This window comes from Podarcis pityusensis (assembly GCF_964106645.2).
Source record: "Podarcis pityusensis genome assembly, chromosome: 9".
In the NCBI taxonomy this organism is placed as follows: Eukaryota; Metazoa; Chordata; class Lepidosauria; order Squamata; family Lacertidae; genus Podarcis; species Podarcis pityusensis.
In genome coordinates, this window is record NC_138034.1 from 30,493,842 (window position 1) to 30,521,072 (window position 27,231).

Genomic DNA, 27,231 nt, shown 5'->3' on the forward strand with positions numbered 1-27,231 from the left:
TGTACTTGGAGACAGAAAACTCATAATGATGCAAGTGTTGTATTAAAGCAAGCGGTCGTGAATAAAGGTCCTATATTATTGGACCTTCAAAGTTTTGTCTGAAATCCCAAGTGTAAAATCAGGACTATTACTTGAGCCGGTCATTATCCTACCCAATCAAGTTTGTTTGGTTTTGGTTTTGTTTTGTTTTGTTGTTTTAAAGCTACAATCTACCATTATGCAATGCAAATAATAACTAAACCAAAATGTTATCACTAAAACTCTTTCCATCATGAATCACATAAACCAGTGTAGCCCAGGAGATAGCACTGAACCTCAGACAGGATAAGAAACAGTGCTGTTGTTTTTCAAAAGGACTATCAGAGAGTTAAGTAGGGGTTTTTTTTTTAAGCACAATAAATGAATGAGCTGAGAAATCACCTGTTTTGAAGTTTTTAAGGGTGATATTGCTTTAGCTATACTATAAGGGCAGGGAGTTTGGACTACATGAAACATCAGCTGCTTTTTCATTATATGTACAGTTCTATTTTTATACTTCTACTTTCCCACTAGGGAAATTCGGCTCACTTTACTTCTCTCCCTAAAGAACCTATTCAGCAATAATGCTCTATTGAGAAATGGAAACGTTAACATAATCTACTCGCTGAGGCTGGATGTTTTCATTAGCTAACTTTATGAGTCAGAGCACCTTCTCAAACTGGCCAGATTTAGCCTTTTGGTTCAGTGGAGACCAGAGTAAGCAGCATGATTATATCCACTGTGGGAAAACCTCAGATAAGGTTGTCCCTGCGGGCAGAATTGTCAGCTAAGGAGCACTGATATTATTATTTTTAAATTAAGTTCCCTATCAGCCTGCTGCTGACCTAGCTACTTGGGAGCTAACCACAAAGGCAGACAGATTTAAAAAATACTGAGGAAAATGTGCTTAGAGTTGAGGATGCCACATTAAAAGTTTTTAAAACAGACATTTGTTACTCCAACTAAATCAAACACAAAAGGGGGGGATTCCACAATGAATCCCCAATCTACTTCTCTCTTCCTGCTCACAGTCAAACAACCTTTAAACATTACTTCAACAGAAACCAGCCTTCTGATAAATTTGTTTTCTACTAATAGCATATGTAACTGGTAATTTATAATTAACAACACCTTAAAAGTTTAAATTTCATATGTAGGTTCTGCATATTTACAAACATGCCACAATATGAAGATGTCCTATTCCTTTCTCATGAAAATATGCTTAAAATGCTTGTGATGGTATTCATATTTCAGAACAAGCAGGAAAATGATCCTTTTCTTTAGAGAGATGCTAGGACTATTCTGAATTCCTATCTTAGACACATTTTACATATAATGAGCAAGTTCAGTCTTGCACCCCAAAGAATTGTCTTACTGCATGCTACCGTAGACAGTGTGAGTGCAAAGAGAATACTGAAGTGATGGTAAATAGTTGCATAAGCTGTAGCAAAATGTTACATCCATGTTCTAAGATCGTTTACTTCAAAGACAGGGGCATTTACTTCAACTGAATAATACATAACGCATTTCTGAATTGGTTTCAGGGATACTTAAACACAGGAAGATCTGTCAAACTTCATTTTGAGGTATGCAACAGAGATTACTTGAGCAAAATTTAATTTTTGCTTACAGGAACCAATAGAATTAGCCAATTGTAAGATTTCACTGCAAATAATATAAATTAAACAAGTTTATGCCTATTCATTTCATGGTTTAAAAGAAGCTTTATATCACATACAGGATGTTTCCAAACATCCTGTATGTGAGGTGGGTGGGTGCCTTTCCCAGTCATAGGAGCCTACTCTTAAGAGCCAAGGGTCCTTCGGTCTCCCCAATAAAATGTTTGAGAGCGCCACTGCTCCCAAGTTGATGGGCATTGGCACTGAAATGGTGTCTGTGCACTGTGTCATGTGATCAATTATGCAGGGTAGGGCTTGCTTGGGCCCCCCAATATGTTATTCAAGTTGGCACCTCTGCAAAGAAGTAATGGGGGATGTGTACTAATTCCACCACTACATGTGTAAGATCTTCCCACTACTCAGTGCTTGAAACAGCCCTAAGAGATAATAACAAAGAAATAATATATTAAAATGCACTAGCTAAACTTTGAAAAGCCTAATGAAAACCTAATGATAGCTAGTCCCCATCATGTTGGGGATGGATTGGTTTGTTTTCACCTAGAACGGCAACATGAAGTCATGTCAGGGATTCTGTTTGCTTAGCTTTCCCTCTTTTCATTCTCACAGCACAGCTGGCCTAAAAAATAGCCTGTAAAGGAAGAATACCAGCTGCAGCTGAAATAACACCCATACTGTTGAGGGAAGTTCATTTGGTTGTCTTCCTCTGAATCTTTCCTGATTCGTGACCAATTGCCCTGTTAGGAGGAGAGAATGTTTAACATTTTAAATAAATGAGCACGCAGAGCTGCATCATTCAGTGATATCCATGATGTCATGTAGGCCAGTGTTCAAAACTCCCATTGTTCTAGGCTCATTTTGCGACAGGGAATTTCACTAGCGCGAGCAGTTTCTGAGCTCTGGGTGCAGTACTGTGCCTAAGATTTCAGGTTAGAACTGCAGAGTGGAAGGAAAGGAGGGCCTTTTTCTGCCTCCCTATTTCCAGCTACTCTCTGAAGGTTGGAGAAGAGACCATCTTAAGAATATTAGGGGGTAGGCAGGGGGTGGACTAGACCATGTGAAAAATGAACATAATATTTTAGCTGCAGTTCATTCATTTTCAGCTTTGTGTTCTTGTTATTTAAAAAGCATGCCTAGACAGTCTCTTGTTGTGCCCATAACCTAGGTTTAAGGTGCTATTTAGCTCCTAGCTTTCATATCTCTGTTTCTAACACTGATGCAGACCTATCAATTAAAAAAAAATGGTTTCTGGGATCCAAAGAAAGCATGCCTGTCCTCTTAGGAATTATTCATAGAATCATAGTTGGAATGGGTCACAAGGGTCATCTAGTCCAGCCTCCTGCAAGACAGGAATCTTTTGCCCATCATGGGGATTGAACCCACAACCCTGAGATTAAGAGTCTCATGCTCTACTGACTGAGCTATCCTTTGGACAGTAGGGGCAACATGGATGCCGAAGTTACTTTCCCAAAACATGAAGAATGTTTTCCATATAGGGGACTTTATCATCATCTCCACAGCTCTTGCCCAGAAACATGGACAAAAAAGATGGACAAAAACTATTTGGGCATTTACACTTCATAGATTTTCAAGTCTTCATGAAAATTTCCCTGCCCAGTTGTTTCCTAAGATGCGGTGCACCTTTTCATAGCAGTAATTTACTTCTCTAGTTTTCTTACTCATCTTTGCCGCCACTTTTAGGGAGCGTCTCTAGTATTCTATTATTATTGCATTGAAATATTTCTGCCCACTGATTTTGTCTTCTTCCACTTATCCATTGGCTACTAAACAATTCTGTTTGGGAGTTTATTTGATAGAATTACAAAGGAGCAGGTAAGTACTGCACAACAAATTGATTTATCATATCTACTTACTTTGACATTCTTTGTATGGTAGATAAGTAATAGGGCAAGTGCAAGCTACAACTATCCTTAAAGCTAGAAAAATTGGAGTGATTATCTGAGTATTTTGATCAAAGGAGGGAGGAAAATTGCTGAGAAGAGGGGATGTGAAAATACTCAATTGTATTTCAGCTTGTCTTTGTTTCCCTTTCCCTGCCTTACATACTGGCAGAAATTGCTCATGGTGTTATAATAATTCTTTACCACAAGAGCATCTACATGTAGCAACATCTGAAATGTCAAAGTGCTTCATAACAATCAACACTACCCCCTGTGTTGGGCTTCTTCATTAAGAGTGTCCCTGCAGAGCTCTTGCTGTAATCTGTTACTATGCTCTTTGGATTCTTCTTTGCATTCTCTCCCCCGTTCTCTGATCCAAGTGACATGTCTGGAGAATTTGTCAAAATTCACCAAGATGAGCTGCTTGGCACTCTGCACTCTTACAAATACACTTCCATTTGCACTGCAAAGTTGGCTGGAAGGAGAATTTGTGCTTGGCTGTACATATGGTATTGTTGGCAGCTGTGCCTTTGGCTCTGCCACAGGAAGCATTACACTGTGCCTAAAGGTATTCGTATATCATTTCCACACCCTACGTTTGGACTTATTTATAACATGTTTTTGCAACCAAGCATGGAAGCAACTTTTAGCATCACATCAACCAATTCTACCATTTCTAAATATGTTTGCGTTGAAATTGCTTTCCATGGGCAAAGCGTTCCCTGTGCTCTGAAATTCTCCAACTAACGTGGGCCTTTGAAGCTGCAGTTCCACATTTCCAAAGAAATACAGAACATTTGGTCAAATTGGCAGTAGGGCGCATGAGGACATTTTTCCTTTTCTACTGACCCCATTTTTTAAAAAAAGAAGACAGCACAGCTACACAGATAGATACAAAAGTTTCCTGAGATGAACCTTGTGTGCATATGCAATCACACTACACACCTCTTCTGAGTTATCTGATTGCAAAATTACTTCGTTCAAGCACTTTTATGTGTTTCCCAGTTTATCTTCAAATTTTAATTCATATCCCGCAGACGAAATTTGATTGCATTTAAACTCCACAGGTTCTCCAGTAACAGACTCCCACACATTACTTTGTCCATAATAGGCCTTAGGAGTATAATTTTCAGCCTCTCAAACAGAGCCGCTTTTCTGTCTGCCTTATGCTCATACTTTCTGAAGTTTGATGCCATATTTTGCAGCTAATCTGTCCAGGAAGAAATGTTTTCCCTAAAGGTAACTTTTTGCTCCTGCAGGTTCTAAATCAGTTCAGCACAAACACATTAGGCAGGCTCTTTTGTTGAACGTCAAAAAGCAGGGTTTGAGTATGGGATTCCTCTTGCCTGCGCTAATTCATCATAAGATGTTTCACTTTAAAAATGTTCCCAACTTTTGTTCGACCGTTTTCTGTAGTTGTGCCAGTAGACCAAGACGTGAAAATAAATCTATTTCTTAAGAAAATCATTGTATTTCTTATTGCAGCCATTCAACAACAACAAATGGTATTTCTAAAGACCTGATGGGGATCTGATGGTCATTCACAAAGAAAGATCTGTTTCCCAGCATCTTTTCAAGGAAAAATGACACATTGGCCTTTTCAGATGTAACACATGGTTTACTGTTACAAAAATAAGCCTTTTCAGATGTAACACATGGTTTACTGTTACAAAAATAAGCTTCAAGCTCATGCTCTCTCCTCCTTTTTCAGCACAGCCTGTGGAGATCAGAATCTTTTACATCACATTAAAACACAATTATTGAACTGGCCAAACCATGACAGCAGGATAAACTCACTAGGTGACTTTGAGCCAGTCACTACCTCTCAACCTACCCTACTTCACAGGGATTTTGTGAGGATTAAATAAGGAGGAACAGGAGAACCATGTAAACCACCTTGAGCTCTTTAGACAAAAAGGTAGAATACAAATGCAACAACAATTATTAATAAAGGAATTCAACAGCTGATTTATAAACTTGAAAATTGAAAGGAAAGGGGTTAATGAAATCCTGCTTTTCTTTTGAGGGCAAGCAGTTTAATATCATATAGGTGCTCCTATTTCCCACCCTAAAAATATACAATCTGGAAATCCAGTTTTCTCTTTCCTCAATTTCCTTTCCTCATTTGCATCCTATTGGACATGTTTACTCCATGAATATACAATGAAACAGGCCAAAGCCAGTGAAAATTCAAGGACTGTAAAAAGAATCTGTAACATTTCATGTTGCTTTGACAACATGAGGTATTCAACATTTTAATATTTTTTTCTTGTCATTTTTTTTCTGGGTTAATGCTCTGCACACTTTATGTGCCTCCTGCAATACAGTTAAACTCTGGCCTCATTGCTTTATCCAGTTACAAACTTTTATATTTAAGTATTCCATTATTAGATGCAACTATTGCTCACGAAATATGTGTTCTTATTCTCCCCATTTATCACAACAGAATATAGACTTGTATCACATGGTGGATTTGAACTAGCATAACCTTTCCTGCTAGCACAAGGTGAGGAATCCAATCCAAACATCCACTCATTACAGCCCTCTGTTGTCACATCCCATATTGTTCCAGAGGTGTCCCCACAACCCTCAGGAGCAGCTTTGAGAAATTTTTTTGGGGGGAGGGGGCAGACAGCACTGGGTAGGAGAAATTGGAGAAACTCAAATATCCTGCCTTGCAAAAGTCGAATCCTAAAGTATTTTTTTCATTTGTGTTATTAAGCTCATAAGCAACACTAGACGTGCATCTATATTGTGTGCACCTACTGTATATATTTGCAGTCCTCATGTGAATATTGTCTTCAGAACTGCTGTATTTATGGCTTTTTTAAAAAGAGGTGCACACTCCGTTTCTTTCATTGTGGCACCTACTGTGCTCTCATCTAGGCTCTGGAACAGCTGCAATGCAAAATGTACTCTTTATAAAGGCTTCAAGATTCAAGGGGGTCTGTGCCTACAACACCTATTCTGTATCTACTACCAGTGGCAATGTGGTCTAAACAACTGAGCCTCTTGGGCTTGCCGATCAGAAGGTTGGCGGCTCGAATCCCCACAATAGGGTGAGCTCCCATTGCTCTGTCCCAGCTGCTGCCAACCTAGCAGTTCGAAAGCATGCCAGTGCAAGTAGATAAATAGGTATTGCTGTGGCAGGAAAGTAAACAGTGTTTCCATGCACTTTGGCTTCCGTCACAGTGTCCCCGTTGCACCAAAAGCAGTTTAGTCATGCTGGCCACATGACCCGGAAAGCTGTCTGTGGACAAACACCGGCTCCCTTGGCCTGAAAGCGAGATGAACACCACAACCTCATTGTCGCCTTTGACTGGACTTAACCATCCAGGGGTCCTTTACCTATCCACTACAATGGTTATGCATCTGAGCTCAAATCATAGTGAGAGTTTTAACCCTTAAAAACCTTAATCACAACTGTCACATTCTCTGATTGGCTTGGTAGACAAGAACAGCTCTCAGAAATAATGACTAGATATATCCCACATATAGAAATCTATTTGGAAAGAAAGGTTTAAAATGATAACAAAGCCCCAAGAAGCCTAATTTCACCCCAGCATAACGATTGTGTCTAGTGAATTCATAGGTACAACGTTAAAAATTATAAACTTGGATAGCACAGTTGGTAGAGCAGGAGACTCTTATCTCAGAGTCAGGACCCCCACGTTGGGCAAAAGATTCCTGCATTGCACGGGGTTGGACTAGATGACCCTCAGGGTCCCTTCCAACTCTATCATTGATTGATCGATCATTGCCCCACAAATGGGGCATGTTCTTTTGTTGAAAACGAAAGGATCAGACACCTTCAAGGAAAGCAGCGGGTGCTGGATACTCTTCCCCCAACCCTCCGCTGTAGGCCAAGGCTTGCAAAGGTGAAGAAAGCTATGGCAGCAATAATATTTGCTTACAGGGGCACACCCACCCATACTGATGGTCTCTGAGGAAAAGCTGCCCTGCCCCTCCTCCTTATCCTGACCGAGGATCTTTTGTTTCCTCGGTAGTTTCAATTCTTCGCCCTGCCCTTATCGTGCAAATTGGGACAAGGAAAACGTGCCTGGCTTCAGGGGCTGCCAAAGAAAGAAAGGGAGGAGAAGGAGGAGGGAGGGAGGGAAAGTCCCTCTCCGGAGAGAAGTTGCTTGTTTTCGCGGGAGGCTGTCGAACAGAAATGAAGACAGCTCCCTAGCCTGGAAAAATAAATATATATCTCTCTAATTTGCTTATCAAGAGGAGGCGGTAAGAAGGAACGAGATGCGGAGGAGTGGGTGGGTGAGGGGGGTTCGCTTCTCTCGCCAGAGCAGCTCGGTTCGCCCTTTATCTCCAGGGCTCCCTGAGGCGCTGGTGGCCGCGCTCTGTCCGAAACCAGACCCAGGGACAGAGAGCAGCCGACGGCTCCCGTCCGCGCCGCCGACAGTCCCTCCCGAAGGGGAAGCGCCAGCGGCGGCTGGAGGTGGAGGAGGGGAGGGACAAAGGGCGGGTGGCAACTCCGGCGCAGGTGACAACCAAGTTGGGCTCCTTCGGCGCGCTCGTGCGTATTCGTGTCTCCGACTTCAGGCACTTCCCTCGTTCCCGCCTCCTTCGAAAAAAGAAAAGAGAGGAGGGAGCGAGGGAGGGAGGGGAAGTGGGGGGAAACCCTCGAGGCTGTGGGGAGATTAAAAACGAGGAGCGAGTAATAAATCAATCCCCAGTTGCCTGAGGAAGGGCGGACAGAGACAGAGGCAGGGCACTGGGGGAGAGCGCTCCCGCCGGCCGTCGGAATGCACCTGAAAGACAAAGTGGCTCTGGTCACGGGGGCAGCGCAGGGCATCGGGAACGCCTTCGCCCGAGCCTTGCTGGAGAAGGGCTGCAAGGTAAGGAAGTGGGGGGCGAGGGACCGCGGCATCTGGGCTCGCGCCTTCTCCGCGTCGCCTCCGCCTCGCTCCGAGGACGCAGCCACCAACCGGGCTCCTCCTCTGCGTGCGCGCCGTGGCTCCCGCGAAGCTATTGGTCTTCCTCCCGCGTTTGCTGTGGGCTGTGAAGCTCGTGTGTGTGTGAGTGAGAGAGAGAGTGCCTGTTTCAAAGTATGCTGCGTATGTGTAAAATGCATACATTTACCTGCTCAAATGTATCCACGGTGTCTGTATTCGAAATGATACTTACCAATGCTACAGACACGTGTACCTACGCAGTATACGTGTGTATCTCTGTTTGCATACACGTATGTATGCGTTTGCTTAGCCGTCACTATAGAGACAAAACCTTAGCCATATATACACTCAAGGTCAGATCTATTCCTAGTAAGTCAGAAAGAAGTCCCTTTGAATTAAATGGGCCTTATTTTGTTTTGTTTTTATTCTTTAGTTATCAAATAGGATATACTGCTATTCATTAAAAAGAATCAGAGTAGCTGTCTTGCCAGGAAAGCTTTTAATATTTGAAGAATTCTTGTATTTTAATATTTTGCTGGAAGCCGCCCAGAGTGGCTGGGGAAACACAGCCAGATGGGTGGGGTATAAATAATATATTATTATTATTATTATTATTATTATTATTATTATTATTGCCAGAGGCAAGGTGGTTCTTTTAAAATGAGATTGAGAAATAATACAAAATATGCAAGTGAGTGAGAAGATTAAAGATTTTATTCTAAAACAGCAAGCGATGTATACATACCAAGCAAGCAGTTCAATCTGCCGCTTGGAAGAAACTCTCCCAGGTAGCCTCAGTTTGCAGGGCCCTGCGGCCGATCAGTCTGTGCACCAGCTTCAAAGAAACTCTGCCCAAACCATCCGATTTTATAGATAGCATTGCCAGACTCTGGCTTGCCAGACTCTGGCTTGCCAGACTGGCCATGTGCCGATGATCCATTAGCCACCCCCTCCCAATGCCTCACTTTCTCAAAACCATGTCCAATATCAAAGACGGTACCCAGCATATCTTCCACACCTGATTAAGGCAGCTGTGTGGGGCTCCCAACTCTCTCAGGACATTAAAGACTGTTCTCATACCATCAAAAAGCTTAACATAAGCAAGGGAGGGGGAAGGAACAGAGGCAGGAATAACCGTGTCAGATCACTAACTCCTCTCAATACATTTTGTCTGCTGGGTGCATTTCCCCATACAGTAGTTTGCAGCAATTCTGCATTAAAAGCTATTTAATCAAAATTAAAATCAGAAGCCAACTATCTATTGTGGAAAGATAAGAGTCTTAATTACCTGCATAAGCCTAATACAATAATAATAATAATAAGTTTTTAGCTGGTGTTTAAAAGTTGAAACAGAAGGTGGCAAGTTGTTTTGCACATGCACGCAAAGATGCTTACTAGGAAGCGAGTCCCATCTGACATAGTGCCATTTACTTCTGCATAAACATCCATTGTATTGCACTGTTAGACATACGAAGCATCCGGCAAATATTAAACACTTTAAATGCCTATTGACTTAATTAGGAAAGATGGAAGCACAAGCTTAATCTTCCCTTTGAACAGGACATAAAAGTGCTTGTTAGCTGGATCATGCATGAACTTTATGTGCAGTGTATGTCTAGTATATACATTGTATACTGAATAACATGTAAACATAATTTCTTCACACATTATCTTATGTAATGCTAAGGGGCAGACTTTGGTAATTTTTCGGAATTTGGCACCCCCAAATGGATCTTCTCAATTATGGATCATCTCAGTTTGCTGCCCCCTCTGAAGGGAACCACCTGTACTACCCAAAATCTCGTGCTGCCTAGATAGTCAGTCTTCTTATCACCCTCTAAAACAGATCTTCCATTCTCCCTATGAAGAACATAATCATTCTTTCTTATCTCTCATAATCTTATTGTCATTATCCTTTTCACTCAGGTAGCACTTGTGGATCAGAATGTGGAACGAGGAAAAGCAAGCAAAGATGCCTTTGACAAGCAGTTTGAAGCACAGAGGACCATATTTATTTCTTGTGATGTTTCAAGTGAAGAAAAACTAAAAGGTAAAGAGGGGTGTGTGTGTGTGTGTGTGTGTGTGTGTCCTGCTGTTTATCCTGTCAGAGTCACGGGAAGAAAATATGTTATAGATATAAAATCTGTGCAGGTTAGGCTGTGGTGAAGAAAGCCGATATCCAACCAGGATTTATAAATGTGTAGGAAATCTACAAATGTGAAACAATAGCAATGTGTTTCCTCAATTGAATTAGTTGGCATATTACAAAGAAAAATAAATTACAGGATATTTTGTGATGTTTGTATGAACCCAATATGTGAAAAACTGTACCATGTTTTGTTTTATTCTTAAACTTTAATACAGAACATTCCCACCTAGTCCATGACATTAGATATTGAAATAAGCATTATAAAAAAATGAAATTGAAAGCCAATTATCATATGTAGGGAAGAGAGAAGAAAACAGCTACTTGGTATTAAAATAAACCCAGTAGTATGGTTTAACATTAAAGGTAGCACTTCCTCTCCCATTTATGCATAACTAACATCATTTTAGTGTCCCCAAATTTAAAAAGCCATTTACAGTGCAGATTGAAAAGCTGTTCTTAGTGTCTGGAGGAATTGAGACTTGTTGGGAGTTTAGAGTTGTGTGCTGTAATCTTATGCATATTTACATAGAAGGAAGCTGACTTCTAAATGGCTACAATGGGACTTTGCTCAGTGCAGAGAACATTTCAGCAACTGATAGCATTTAATACAAGTTGTTATTTCACACATTTGTTCAGCAGTCCAAATAAGTAACACAGAAGCCCATAAAACTTGGACCGAGAGGCTTTTCATGAAAGATTCTGTCTGAATTTTGTTTTTTGTTATAACTCTTTATTAGCTGTATTAGTCTTCCTGATACTATTTTCTGAACAGGAATGTGTGGTTATGGGATCACCAATTTTTTTAAAAAGAAAAGAAAACAGGTACTTACCTCAGAAAAACAATAGAGCAGAAAGATTTGGTGGGAGATGGTTTGTCAGCACTTATAAATTGTAATATTGGTCTAATGAAAACCATACGGTTTATAATTTGCACTATATGAATAATGATTTAAATTTGTTGCATTTTTATTGAATGAAAATTAAATTGGAAGAAAAAAAACAGTCATTGGCACATACACAAAGTAGGATATTCATCAAAATACTAGAATAGCAGGATTCTTTTCAGTTAATGGGAGGGTTTTGGTATAGTCACACTTTCTTATAAGAAAGTGCATAGGTTTAAACTATGGAATTTGCTCCCACAAAAAGTAGATGGCCATTAACTTGGATGGCTTTAAAAGAGACTGGAGGATAAAGTTTTCAACAGCTAATTACCATATTTGCTATGTTCTGCCTCCACGGTTGGAGACAGTATGCTCGCAAATGCAATTTGCTGGAAATTTCAGGTCAGGAGAGCATAGTTCTGCTCGGGTTCTGCTTTTGGACTTCCCACTGGCAACCAATTAGCCACTGTGAGAACAGGATGCTAGACTAGATAGGCCATTGGACTGATCCAGCAGGTGGCTCCTGTGTCTAGTAGCAGTCATGCATTGCCCCAGTTATAATCCATTTAAAGTAAAATAACTGAGTCTACACAAAGTAGCTGATTGCAATGCTAACAGGTGGGGAAACACTTCCTAATAGAGAGAGCTATCTCTAAATGCAAAACAAAAACAAAAACACAGAAGCGTACACTGTGGTGTAGCCAGTGTAATGTAGTGGTTGGGAGCAGTAATCTGGTGAACCGGGTGTGTGTCTCCGCTCCTCCACATGCAGCTGCTGGGTGACCTTGGGCTAATCACTTCTCTGAAGTCTCTCAGCCTCACTCACCTCACAGAGTGTTTGTTGTGTGGGAGGAAGGGAAATGAGATTGTTGGCGGCTTTGAGACTCCTTAGGGTAGTGATAAAGCAGGATATCAAATTCAAACGCTTCTTCTGTCAGCCTGGCAGGATTGTACAACTATGGCTGGTGGTAAAGCTAAATCATTTCTAGGTTATGGGATTTAAGGGGATGAGTTGACAATATCTAGGAATGAAGCAGTTTGTGGACTCTTGGTGCAAATATTTGTCTATTAATTATCATGGACCCTAGAGAACTATTGGGGGGGGGGATAGATCTTTAGTAACAGCTTTAGAAAGGAGATATCAAGAACCAGTCAATTTTTGCTCGATTAATAATTTCCTTAATCTGTGATTGTATTACAGATTATGTCTATATATTAAAAAAAAAACAAATCATATCATTTTGTTCTGAAAGGATTAACCTGTATAATTACCATCCTCTGATGATAATTCTGTATTCATATTTACTTAAACACATTGGAATCTGCATGAGGATCCTACTGTTCACATGGAAACAAATCCTATCATGAGCACCAGGAACCCCTTTACTAATTCGGTTTTTCATCTTTGCAGACACTAGGGTTACCTAATGCTTTGCTCTGAAACAAATCACAAAGCCAGATTCAGGGAGGCCATTCCTCCGGCCCCTACCTAAAGAGCCCTACAAAAACTTTTATGTACCAAGGGACAGGCAAGACTAACGTACCAACATTGAGGGGCTGAATCAATTTATCCATTCAATTGATAAAATGTTATCATACGATACAAATATACTTTATGAAGAATAAAGGAAGTGCTATAGATGAGTACAATTCTTTGTATTCACATTTAAGCAAAATTCATACTTTAGATCATGTTGTTGCCATCATTCTAGAATGATGAATTGTATGGAAATAATGAAAAAATATATTTTCACTCTAACCCCTATTTGCTTGCAGATGCTTTTAAGAAGGCATTTGAACATTTTGGAAAGCTGGATATTGTGGTTAACAATGCTGGAGTGAATAATGAAAAAAACTGGGAAATCACAGTCCAAGTTAACTTGGTAAGATTAATTCATACATTAAATATTTCCATTTTAAAAAAAACAAAACCTGTACAGCATTATAAATGCTAGGATAGGATAAATGTGTAGGATCGATGGCCACTAACAGTTTTAAGATTGTTGCCCTGTACGCAGTTACTCTGGACTAAGTCCCATTGAACGTAGTGGGATTTGAAATACTATGGAGATGATCGTACTGTACAGAACCTGTGCTACAGTGAGGATGAGGATGAGGAACATAGTGTGCATGTTTACAGTAGTACCTTGGGTTAAGAACTTAATTCGTTCTGGAGGTCCGTTCTTAAGCTGAAACTGTTCTTAACCTGAGGTACCACTTTAGATAATGGGGCCTCTCACTGCCACTGCGCCGCCGCCGCATGATTTCTGTTCTCATCCTGAAGCAAAGTTCTTAACCTGAGGTACTATTTCTGGGTTAGCGGAGTCTGTAACCTGAAGCGTCTGTAACCTGAGGTACCACTGTACTTACTTCCAATGGCACTTCCTTCCAGGTATGCATACACAGAATTGTGGCCAGAAAGAAGTTCACACTTGGCTTAGTGGTTTAATAACTATGTAAAAGTGCACCTGAAGTAATAATACAATGCTAAATTCCGTCTTCTAGTACGCTACATTTCTTACAAGACAAAGTTAAATTGCAGTTTCATTTACTTGTAATCGTTGCTTGTACTGCTATTTTAGTATGACAAACTAAACTGCATCTCAGTGGCTGGGTATGGTGATGAAAAAATACTGGCAGATAGATCCAACAATGAGCACTGTGAGCATTGTGTCAGTACTCTGCTGAAACCTGGCTGGTCTCCAGGAATGATTACATACTTATTTACTTTTGATATTGCCTCAATATGTAAAGCACAATTCAAATGAAAAGCAGGACCTAAACAAGGTCATTGTCCTAGTTTCAAGTACAAAGGCAATAAACAGCACAGTACAAAACTCTATAAACTAAAACAAATAAAGGAGAGGGTGTCGGCCTTAAGACCACAATGAGCTTTTGAAAAGAAGGAGAAAGGTAACAAAGAATGGTGTTTTAATGTCCCCTAGGGTAGTACAAGAAAATGCAGAATAAAACAAAACATGTGAAAACAGATTGCTCAAAATGATCGAGAGCTTCATTTGTGCATATTTCATAACAGCAACAGTGTTTGTGCAGGCTTGTTCACATGTTGCACTGAACACACGTATAAGCTGTCTCTACACACGTACAAGTGTTTGTGTGAAAGAGTGTACACTTGTACAGCTCAACTACTGTGTACACATTCAAATGTTACATGTGAATAACTGTGAGTGTAGAGCTCAACTATTTGTGTACACAAATTTTACATTCGTTGAATGTAACTTGTGAACACACCTTATATAATTGGCATTAGAATGTCCTATCAGGGAAACAGGCTTAAACTGAAAGTCTTATACAGTATCTGATTTCTCATTTAAGGTGTGAAAAGTAAGTCCGTAGTAAGCATGGTTAGGATTCCATTCTTAAATCTCATAATGAAGTAGCTTAATAGCCTAAAAGATTGCAAAAGGCCATAGATTCATGGCACATAGAACACAGAAGCAGGCTGAGTCTATGGCATGTTCAGTTTCAAAGATTTTAAAAGTCTAGTAAACACTTTGGAGACCTGTTGCTGGTCAAGTTAGTTCTAGTTTAGATGAACTAGTGGTTTATCTCAGCATAAGGCAGCTCAGTATACAGTATTGGTGGTGGTGGTAGTGGTAGCCATCTGTCACAGGAGACGGTGCCTCCATTGGTGAAGTCAAACCACTGCATAAGCAGTACCAACATGACCTCCCTGGGGCACAAGCCTGGGCAGTGTGTATGAAGGTCCTGGGCTTCCCAGATGACCCTCCCCACTTGGCTTTGCTAATGTGGTCCAAACGAAAGCAGAGCAATATGTTTGGCACCAGCTTGGCTGCAGGTGTTGTCAGAAAGAGATGTACAAGGCACCATCAACTGTGTTTGGATTTGATATCCCGCTTTATCACTACCCGAAAGAGTCTCAAAGCGGCTAACATTCTCCTTCTTCCCCCACAACAAACACTCTGTGAGGTGAGTGGGGCTGAGAGACTTCAAAGAAGTGTGACTGGCCCAAGGTCACCCAGCAGCTGCATGTGGAGGAGCGGAGACGTGAACCTGGTTCACCAGATTATGAGTCCACCGCTTTTAACCACTACACCACGCTGGCTCTCTGTCTTAGGGCTCCATTCCAAATTTGTGTAGGTTTTACTCCTTAGCCTTTTCTTTTCCCAAAGATATCCTGCAAGGCAGCAGATACAGATTTTCTCTGGGGTTTACTCCCAAAGCCCTTATCAGGAAACAGCATAGCCGCAAGGCATCAGAGATTATGGATCAGGGTATTCCTTATCCTCAATGAGCTACTTTCCTAGGGTAACGAGCCCCATCTGCCCCACATATTCCTCTACAGTGCGTGCTGAAATAGCCGTCTTGACCATTGGACCACTATTGGTCTTGTCCAGTCAATCTGCCAGAAGCCCATAACTAACCAAGGTTTTGAGACCCATCAGCTACCCTCTCCTGGTTTAGCCAGCCAGTCAAAGCCCTTTCCCAGGTATGGCCACTGTCACATGCTGACAGCTTCTAGAAGCAAAGAAGGAGCTTGTGTCTCCCACCAGAGGTACCACCCCTCCCCTAACACCCCAGACAGCATATACTGTACATTATATGAGCTGTTAATTAGTATCAGCTAATCAGTAAAGTGGTTTGCACTTTGTAGTGATGATTATATGCCTGCTGTTTTCAGGATGAAGGCAGTGACTTCCACAGCTTTTTATGTATTCCTGTCCTTTGCTGAATCTCTATGCCAGGCATAGGCAAACTTGGCCCTCCAGATGTTTTGGGACTACAACTCCCATCATCCCTAGCTAACAGGACCAGTGATCAAGGATGATGGAGGTTGTAGTCCCAAAACATCTGGAGGGCCAAGTTTGCCTATGCCTGCTCTATGCAACTGATTACATTTTTTTTTTTTAAGCAATGCATAAGCCAAATCTGCTGTTAGTAAGAAATGGAAATGCTCAAAGGCATTTTAAAGAAGGCGAATTTTGATTGCATGTGGTTTGTTCAGGCACGTTTTTATTCAATTAACTGGTAGACCAAAACAATAATTGTTCCCTTTTATACATCTATTAGTTCCCTTATGTAAACTCCTTACACACACATACTAGAGGCAAAAACTGGCTAACAAAACATATTGTCCTGTCGCATCTCACAAAAATCATCCTGACACAGAACCTTCTCATGCAGGATTTAAAATAAAGTTGGTAAGAGAGAGCAAAATATTGCCTTTTAAATGGACTTTGCTGCTGCATGACTCAGTCTTGATTTTTATAGCTTCATTGTGATATTAATTGATAATTTGGGATATATAGCATTAACTTTTGTATTTTGTTTGCTACTTTGAATATTTTTATAGCAAGACAGTAAAGCTATATTAAAATAAATAAAAATAAATAACAAACCACAGGTTTTTAAATTTTGAGTTCTATTAAAAATTAATGGGGAGGGGATCTTGCCCTTCAGTGGGAACTTTAGTACTCAAATATTTTCTACCCAAATTAAGGAAAGTTGAAAGTACTTCAGTTTAAATGGATCTACCCTTAGTTGTGAATTGATCACTGGTTATTACTAGTGTAAAGATTAGCAAATGTGTGCTGTTTGTTGTAGAACTATCAGGCAAATGACACATAGAATAAGCTGGTGTCTAAATGCTACTACGTACAAAATTAGCATAAGCTACTAAGGCTTTTAACAAGCATTTGTGCTGAAAAGTGTGCAGATGTTCATAATGTTCATAATGAAGAAAGATGGTAGTAATATGCTTGACAAATGAAAGGGTATAGGAGAAAAATCTGTTAATGGGAGGTGTGCCTAGAGGGTGATGTTGAGACAGAGGGTATTTACTTGAGTTCTAGGACTGATGAAGGGTTACATATGGCAGGATACCCACATCTCTAGATTTTCCTCTTCGAAACTGGATGACATAAGAGGAAGTTGACATGATGCGTTTCTTCTTCTTCATAATTTTGCTTGCATCATGATGAGTGAGACAGGCCTGGTGGTAAATGGGATAGTCATATTCATACTTGCAGGACTAGAAGCTGCCAGAAAAAATAATAATTATGCAACTGAAAAGAGCTATTGGGGAAGTCAGTTATGTCCTGGTTAAGAAGTGGAGAGCATTTGAAAGACTTGCTTTGGATGAGTACAAGATCCAGGGCCAGGGGGCGGGGCATGTAGACAATCTATATGTGATGAACAAGGAAATCCGAGTCACTTATTATTCTTCCTGTCACTAGTTCTTCAGAGTGCTCAAAGCAAATGAGTACCCAGAACAGACATCAGAGAGAAGACATGCTGTGCATAACATTATGATTACTTTTTGCATATTCAGATCCAGAGACCTCCCCCCTAAATAAATTCACACATAACTCAAATTTTAGTTTTGTTTTTTGGCAGAATTTAGGCCACAACTTTATTGATTACAGAAGGTGAGTGGTTGCATCGGCTCTGGTTCGACTATCTCCCTGCACCCTTGCAGGCAGCGCTGACCCAGGGCACCAGCATAGGTTAGTCAAGAGTGAACACCTGGGAAGGTGAAAAGCCGGGAACAGACTCTGTTCACCACCCAGATGCCCCCCTGGACTCAGGCACAACCCCCTCATAGCGGTTGACCAAACCAGTTGAATCCCTGGATTCCTTTAATAGAATTCCCTTCACATAGGGATGACGAGACCGCTCCCCCACCCCTATCGCTGGAACTAGTGCCTATCCACAACCTTACAAGTTATGACAATTTGCTACGCGGCAGGCGAAACCCAAATGGCAACAGCCAATCAGCCAAGTGGGCAAATTCCTGCCGTGCCCCTGTCCCAGACAACAGACGACACATGACTGCATAGCAAGGTCAATTGCACAATGCCCTAAAAATAAGGAGAGGTGGGCAGGTGTTCCGAATGCACAAGCTGAAAGAGGAAGCTCTGGATCACGTGCATGGGTATATATAGGTCCCTTGATCCATTTGGACTGCGCCCCATTGGTCAAATTGAACCCAGCAATGAGGAACCTACCAATCGGGTGTTGTGGCTGAGCAATCCAACCCACCCACAAGACAGGAGGTTGGTCTCCAGGTCTCACCACAACATGTGCCCTCTTTTAGGGAGGACACGATTTAACCAGTACTGCATACCCTGGTGTCTTAGCTAACTGAAGCGTATCATAACACTAGAACTCGTGGGAATCCACTGAAGCTGGCTATTGGAACCTTCAGGACAGACAGTCCAGGTGTCATAAGAAAGCTGCAGAGATAGTGCAGGATAGTACGCACCCTGGAAATGATCTCTTTCAGCTTCTGCCTTCTGGAAGAAGGTACAGGGTTATAAAGACTAGGACTAGCCGCCTGAGAAACAGTTTTTATACAAATGAGATTTTGATTTTAAGCACGGTGTAAGGACGGGGGTGGTGCTGTGGTCAAAACCACTGAGCCTAGGACTTGCCGATCGGAAGGTCGGCGGTTCAAATCCCCGTGACGGGGTGAGCTCCCATTGCTCGGTCCCAGCTCCTGCCAACCTAGCAGTTTGAAAGCACGTCAAAGTGCAAGTAGATAAATAGGTACCGCTCCGACGGGAAGGGAAACGGCGTTTCCGTGCGCTGCTCTGGTTCACCAGAAGCAGCTTAGTCATGCTGGCCATATGACCCGGAAGCTGTACGCCGGCTCCCTCGGCCAATAAATCGAGATGAGCACTACAACCCCAGAGTCGGCCACGATTGGACCTAATGGTCAGGGGTCCCTTTACCTTTACCTTTATTAGAGTTTTTAGGGGGTTAACCAGGCTTGGATAGCAGGCTTGTTGATTTTTAAATGCCTTATGCAGATATTTTCAATTTCGTTGTTCTGTATGGGACAATGACAATAAAGATTATTGTATCGTATTGTATCGTATTGAGTACCTCTTCACACAACAGATAGTTAAACTATGGAATTCAGTCCCACAAGAGGCAGTAATGGCTTTGAAAGAGGACTGGACAAATTCATGGAGGATATCAATACTTGGCTGTACTCTGTTTCCACTGTTGGGGGAAGCTGGATAGCTGTTGAGAACAGGATGCTGAATTAGATGGGCCACTAGCCTGGTCTTACATTCTTATGGTGCAGAAAAGCAGCAGAAATTCTGTGAAATGTCTTGTGTGGCAGTGGAGTTTCCAAACACCTGTTCATGCATACAGTATATGTGTGTTTACTTCTCCCTCGCACAACAGTTTCCCCATCCAACTGCCAGGCATGGGACAATCAGCACTAATTATATATGTTATTGACCCACCAATCAAAGTTTGTAAAGAGTAATGCTGAAATTTACAAACTTTCTCCCCACTCCTGCCCTAGTTCTGCTAGGTTGTTCACAATAGCTGTGCGATTCTTGGAAATTTGCAACCCTTCCATTAGTTTTGCCTGTACTGTATAGTAAGGGCGTTCTATAGATTTCACCTATGCATTTCAGACTACACGAACCACCTGAATGAAGCCTGCTGACCACCAGTGGGCTGTAAACTATAGTTTGGAACCTCTGGCCTAGATAACCCTTTAAACAAGCTGTTGTACTTTCTACCGTTCTCGCTTAAAGTGATACAGTGACAGTATTGGAGAAGCCCCTTCACTGTAGAGGGGAAGCTGACAAAGAGTTTCAAAACTGCAGAGGGGGTGGTGGGGAAGCTTGCAAGCTCTGCTTTTTGCAGCCTTTGCAAACAATGCACAACTTCTTGCTGGAATAACTGTGTGCAGCAGTTGCACACATGTGTAACTTAAATGACAATTTCCTTCCACTCTCACAGCAAGCATGGAGAGGTGTCTTCTCCACAGAAGTGAAAATGATAAGTTTTGAAGATTCTTGGGCTTGCAGGCCTAATTAGGTCCATAAGGCTTTTTTGCTGAGCCATCTTCAGATGTGGAAAATTGAAGCCATGGCTGCTGCAAATGAAGAATCAGGAATGTAATTTAAATGCACTCCCAATTCTTCCTTTGCAGGCAGAATGTGGCACTTTTAGAACCTGGTGCCTTTTTCTGTCATCCTGCATTCTGACAAAGGTGCAAATTCATGATGACCAAGCCACCTACCTGTCAACCTATGGAGGATTGGTAGCTTTTGGATCTAATTCCCCTTCCCTTTTTTAGGGTTTCAAACTTCATAGATATGGTACCTTGACACGGGTAAAGTTGTTCTACAGTTAATTTGTCAGGTACCTAGAAGGGCTCTAGGTCCATTTGCCGTTAATCAGAATTTCTAGGAAATCTAGAAGACCACTTATAAGAGCTGAAGATAAGGGGCATTGTAAAAAAGGAGGCAGATCAAAGTATTGACACCTTAATAATTTATTTCTAGATAACTTATATGTTTGAGGAATACAAAGGGAAGCAACCACAGTGATTTTAAACTTGTTGAATATACTTACTGAAAGTCTGATTGTAACAGACTAATGTCAGACTGAGAAGAGACTTAAGTGCGACACTTCCTTTGTGTTCTCTGTACCAGATTTCAGTGATCAGAGGAACATATATCGGCTTAGAACACATGAAAACTCAAAATGGACATAATGGAGGAGTTATTGTTAATGTAGCATCACTAGCAGGTAAGAAGTTTATATAGCTTATTTATTTTAAGGCTATTTTTTGCATTTCCATTAGGTTGAAGACCAGTGAGATTATATTAATTTCTTAAAAACTGTCAGTTTGCATTCCTTGGTACAAAAAGAATTGGTTTAAAGTGTAGAGATCTTTCCTATTCTAATTGACTCAAGAAGGTTCTGGAAGCTTCTCTGTGTGATACAAGCTGGAAGTTTCTAGCTGCCACTAAGTTTCTGTTCCTCCCAAAAACAAGCGGAAGGTTCCAGATGTTTGGGTTATTCCTTCAGAGAAGCTGAACAGCTGGTTTAAACTGGTTCTGTTATCTCTTTCACTCATGGTGATACTGACTATATAATAATAGGCCAGAAGGAGCATGGTTTTCACTTTCTATCTCTCTTTCATTCTGGTGTGGTGTTCTGTATATAATATGCTAAATGCTAAGTTATTGTAAGTTTAGGTTAAGTCTGCTGCAACTGGATTTCTTATGGACTGTGCCAATCCTGAATGTATTAGATTTATGACCATTATGCTCATTTGACTTCAGTAGCAGTAAAGCTCTGCTGGATGAAATATTGCCTCTTGTCTATATTTTGGGAATCCTGCAATGTATTTTAAGTTTTTTTACTCTGCTAACTACACCTTGGAATCTGCACTGGATCAATATGAGCAGAATTCATTTTTTACAATCAAACAGTGTATAAATTTTATGAACTTGGAAGGAAGGAAGGAAGGAAGGAAGGAAGGGTGAGTCAGGGAACTGCCATCAGCTCAGAGCCGAGAGGTGGAAGAGCAGTTGTGTTATAGGGAACCTCCGAAAATCTTGCGAAGCAGTTCCTCCTCTGGTGAGGAGGGAAGCCCCACCTCCAGTGGAGAGGAAGTGGTGGGGGCAGGGGATGCTAGGGAGAGCCTCAACACTGAGCCTGAGCAAATCGGAGGGGAGGGAAGTACCCCTTTGCCAGCGCCCAGTCTGCGCAGTAGGTTTAGGCGCAGGGAAGGGAAGGGAAGGGAGGAGAAGGTTGGGGGTCACATGACTGTTATGCTGGAGGAGGTATAAGGACCGCCCACTCCCAGATTCTGCTAGCAAGTGAGCCAGACATGAACTTGTGACGCTCTTCACTGTAAATAGTTTGCACTAATAATAAAGCCTGGGAAAGACAGGTCGGAGTCTTGCCTGTTTGCTCTCGAGCAATCACACCAGCACCTGACAGACAGAAAGAAAGAAAGAAAGAAAGAAAGAGAAAGCATTTCTCCACAACGAAAATGTGCCTTCGGCTCTCCAAAATTCTGTTGTGGCATTTGCCAAGTCAAAGCATTAGTGTCATCCGTCAACCAAATAGAAGAAGAGAGCTCAAAATACAGTAGATCACTGTATTTTAAAATGTCATTTGTTTATGGATGTTGTTTTAAACTTTTTATATTTTAATTTTTTTGCAAGTCACCTACAGACTCATGGATTTGGGCTACTAACAAATTAAATAATAATTGCACTTTTCAGTATGCAGTATAGCAGCAGTGCTAACAATGAGAAGTTAAGGACTTGTAATCTGTCTTATCTATGAACTTCCTGTCTCTTGTAGAGGGTGCTATGACTATGTGTTCATTAAACATTATTATTTCCAGTTCAAGTAAACATGGGAAGTTATACCAGCAAAACACAAAACAAAACCCACCCAAATGCTGAATCTATAATAGCACACACCACAGAGAAGTGAATAGCTCTTGCTCCAGGCAAACACATAAGAACAATAAACTTCTCATTTTTATTTTCTTAACATCCATGAACTTAATGAAAGACTCTGACAGAACTTAACCATTTGTAAATACCTTCAAAGTATAGCTATAGTCTAAAGTCTTACTTTCTGATGTCCAAAAATACTAACTGTAGCATATACAACTACAAAAATGCAAATACATATGTTTAGAAACAGATCGTATCCATTTCATTTATTTATTTTGAAATCTTTATAAGCTGCCCTTCACCTACTAAGGGTGGAGTCTAGTTCATAGTTTAAACAAACCATACAATAAAATGCTAAAACAATAAAACCTATATCAAAATAAACAGAGGCTGCTGAAAGCAAAACAACAGCGACGGAGTCAAACAGCAAAACCCTTAAAATGCCTGAGAAAATAATTAAGTCTTGATCTGGTGCCAAAATGATAACAATGTCAGCGCCAGTTACACCGCTAAGAGGGGAGGCATGTTTCACAGGACCTCCATCCTCAGGGACAGGGGTGGCTGCATGCCATCTAAAGTTCCCCACAATTCTCCCAAGCAACCTTATGTTAAAGTGGTAGCTGCCCAGTTGATCAATGGAGCAAGCCCACTGTAGGAATCCCACAGGTGCAGGAGGGATCCCACGGAAGAACTTGGCTGATACATGGGATCTTACAAGGCTCACTTTATGCATGTGGATTAGCCTTAATTTTTTTTGTCTTAATCCAACTCTGATTAGACCTTCATATCCCTCCCCATGGTGAATTGTTTGCCACATGCTGAGGGCACTGTTTTGTGGACCTTGGTAGCACCCACGTGTGGAATGAGCCACTTTGTGAAAAATCATGACTTGTGTTTGTGATGGAAAGCATCCCTTATATCTGCCCTAATATCACTTCTGAAGTGTTCATTTTCAAACTATTCTGTGTGTTGCTTTGAATACCACATGAATTGGAAAAGCAATTAATAAGTTGTATAAAAAATAATAACCCATCTTTCCCACCTTCTATTGCAGCAAAAACCTTAAAATAAACATATAAAACCAGAAATGTTTACTTATGCAGGCTCAGTTCTTTTTAGTTTCATTCAGTATTAGTTATCAGGAGTGATGCTCATTTTAATAAATATTTGTAACTGTTTTCCTTTCCATTGTTAAAGGACTTATGCCTGTTGCATTCCAGCCAGTGTACTGTGCTTCAAAGCATGGGGTAATTGGATTTACACGTTCAATAGCCGTGAGTATGGGCAGCTGAAGAATTCTCATAATTTTCCTCATGACAAACTCACCTTGCTATTTTCCCTCCTCTCATCTATAAAATAACTGCATTATCTGAATATCTTAGCTATTCAAAGTAACTATGCTTTATAAATAAAAATTAATCTTGCTGCTTCAGAATCTGGTTGCCAGGATTTCTGAATGTCTTTCAGCTCGTTAAAGTGACAGCAATGCTAAGAGAAGCATCTGAATTGGGGAAAACCTAAAGCCACAAAGGATGGGCTAGTTCTAGTTCTGAGAAACATATTTTGTGACAGTAGTCAGTTTATTTGAGTGTTACATAAATACTATCATACACCTGCCTGCCTTAAATATGTATTGCATTGGCAAATGTTGATCATACAATATGCTTCCTAGTCTCTGATAATTATTGTTATAAGTGATCAGCAACTGGATTCCCCAACACCACCAACACTTAACATGTCTGCCATTTTCCTGTAGATGGCTTCTGAGGCAGCGAACTATGGTGTACGAATAAATACCATCTGTCCTGCTTTTGTCAACACACCAATTCTTCAGTCAATAGACAAGGAAGAAAACATGGGTCAATATGTTGCATACATTGACAAGATCAAAGATATGATGGAAGTCTACGGCGTATTGGAGTAAGTAAAGTAGGCACAATGGTATTTGTCAGATTACCCACCGCCTTACAGGACAAGTTCGGGAGAAGAAAAGGCTAAGGAGTAAACCCTAAACAAATACAGAGTGGAGTTCCTAAAACGGTTGGATGGTGTCTTGTACGCTTCCTTCTGGCAACTCCTGCAGCCAAGCTCTGCTTTCCTTTGGGCCACATCAGCGAGGGCAAGGGGGTGGGTCTTGTCATCTGGGCAGCCCAGGATCTCCATACACACTGCCCAGGCTTGCACCATGGGGAGGTCACCGTGCCGCTGCGTAATGCAGCAAAAACAACACAGGAAGCAGCAGGAACCAACACAGGAAGCAGCAGGAAACTGCAGCCACAGCGGGTGCTGTGATTCTCCAGTGTTTTACTTCGCCACTAGAGGCACACTCCATGGTCTTTCGAGGTAGACAGATGCCAATTCAGCCTAATAGAAATTATTTAATAATACTGGAAAGAGCTATATTCCTGTTTTCCTGTAATCAAAGCACTTAAAGTGCATCAGCAAAGTTTTAGAGAAAGAAAACAGACAAAAAAACCAGCAGTAGGTCATACCAGACAGGTCTCAACTTTACTTAAGGAGCCTCTACAACATGCCAGCTATTAGGAGTACAGTCTGGGCCGGGGGTGGGGGTTAGACCCTTTCTCCTCTCTCCCATCCCATGTTCTCTTTCACTGAACTGTCATCGCCATTCTGTAAGCTCACATGCTCTTGTGAGGCAGATTGTATTTAAAGAATAGATTTAGTTAACAGCAGACAGGGGACCTATTCTGACAGAGTATCTGATTCTTATCACTTAAATTCATTTTTAGACCAACACTAATTGCCAAAGGATTGATACAAATCCTTGAAGATGATTCACTAAATGGACAAGTTATGAAGATAACAACGAAGCGAGGAATTCATTTTCATGAATATAACACAGCACCCATTGAAACAGGGAATTCTAATTTGTGACTGTTTTCATTCCTGAAATGAAATTGTTTTGAGTTGTAAAGCAATGCTAATGGTACACCTGAGTTCTAAATATTGCTGCCAATATTCCTTGTGTGAGGAATTAGATACAAAACAAACATGATTTTTTATATTAATTTTTTAATTTTAGAAGTTTAGTTCTTAACTTAATATGAGGCTGCATTCAGATGGCAGTTTATTCGATTCTCCTGATGTTTCCTTCCCTGATAATTTCCACACTTCACTAGATCTTTCACACAATGTAAAAGCCACTTCTATAAATCTAGTGGAATGTAGTTTGGCACTCATCCCCATGTTAATTCCTTCCGGGGGGGGGGGGGATCCATTTGCAGTCCTGGAAAACTGAAAAATCGCAGGAGTTTTGCTCACATAGTGAACTTTTGGGTGGTAATTTGACATACTGAGGGGTGACTCATGGGGAAAACAGGAGCACCCATGTGTGGAAAGGGTGGGGAAGTAGTTATCACAGTTAGTTTGACACTAAGCAAAACACAGGTCATCTGTGGATTCAAGCCATGGTGTGAAATACAGAATTAAACCATATATTTGGGACAGTTTGTCTGTTTGCTATGCATCTGCAGATATCTTAAGCTATCATAACCAAATTTTGCATGATGGTTCCTGAGATCAAGTAACAGGGCCTCATCTGTGTTTGGGTACAATTGGATGCCATTTTGAATCAATATGGTAGACTGAACCTTTCTGAACTGCACTGATTTTAACCACTGATTTCAAAGCTGCACTGATGGGGGGAGGGGGTCGGATCGTAGAATTCCTGAGCAATGCCAGGGCCAAGGCTGCTACTACCTAATATTTTAAAATTTAAAAAGGACATTTTGTAAGTTACTCTGTCTTTAAAGAAAGCTTGTAAAGGGTTAATATCAATAACTACTTAAGGATCATATTACTGAATTTTGTGGTTCAGAAACCTTGTATGTGGCCTGTGTAGTTACTGCAAAGAAAATAAACTTTAAAATCAATTTGGTTATTCTGTAATGGGCATTTAATTTTTTTAACTCAGGTACATGTTTGTTTTCTTAATGTGAACAAGATATTTTTGTTATACAAAGGGAACCAATTGTCATTTATTAATACTTAATGAAATGACTTCAGTTCATTTTCCTTTTCAGTATGAAATACGAACCCTGTACTGCTTTTTTCCTCTTAGAAAGCTGTATTTTTTACTACTACATTTCAAAAAGCTACATAGTAGATGCAAAATACTTAAAATGTTCAAATATGCAAGCAATGTTAACATTTTAAAACTTTCCTTACATATTTCATCTAAAATACCAAACAGGAGGACTTCATTTGAATTTGAGACAACCTTTGCGGTTCCAAGCACAGTGAAGCCATGGGCAGTGGGTCCAAGGCAAGGTGATATTACAATAAACACAGGACAACCACTTGGGATTTAAACTGGCCACAACTTTATTGATTACTGATGTCAGGTTTTGGCACAGACATTGGATGTGTACCAGTCTGCTGCTTGATTATTTGGCAGAGTTAAACCAAGGTTAAGGGTTGTCCTATGACATATATAGAATCGGGAGCACCGTTTTGAGGATGCTATGGCCCATCAGCTGCCATCTGGGCATCCAGG

The 27,231-nt window shown here is 40.9% G+C and overlaps 1 protein-coding gene across 1 annotated transcript; it reads left to right on the forward strand.

Moving 5' to 3' along the window:
* The first annotated feature begins 8,091 nt into the window (after positions 1–8,091).
* Positions 8,092–26,608, forward strand: HPGD (15-hydroxyprostaglandin dehydrogenase). Its single transcript, XM_081022159.1, has 7 exons — positions 8,092–8,409; positions 10,393–10,516; positions 13,276–13,382; positions 20,946–21,042; positions 23,913–23,989; positions 24,472–24,635; positions 25,466–26,608. Exons 1-7 carry the CDS (start codon positions 8,317–8,319, stop codon positions 25,608–25,610), a joined length of 807 nt encoding a protein of 268 aa, XP_080878285.1. The 5' UTR covers positions 8,092–8,316; the 3' UTR covers positions 25,611–26,608.
* The last annotated feature ends 623 nt before the right edge of the window (positions 26,609–27,231 follow it).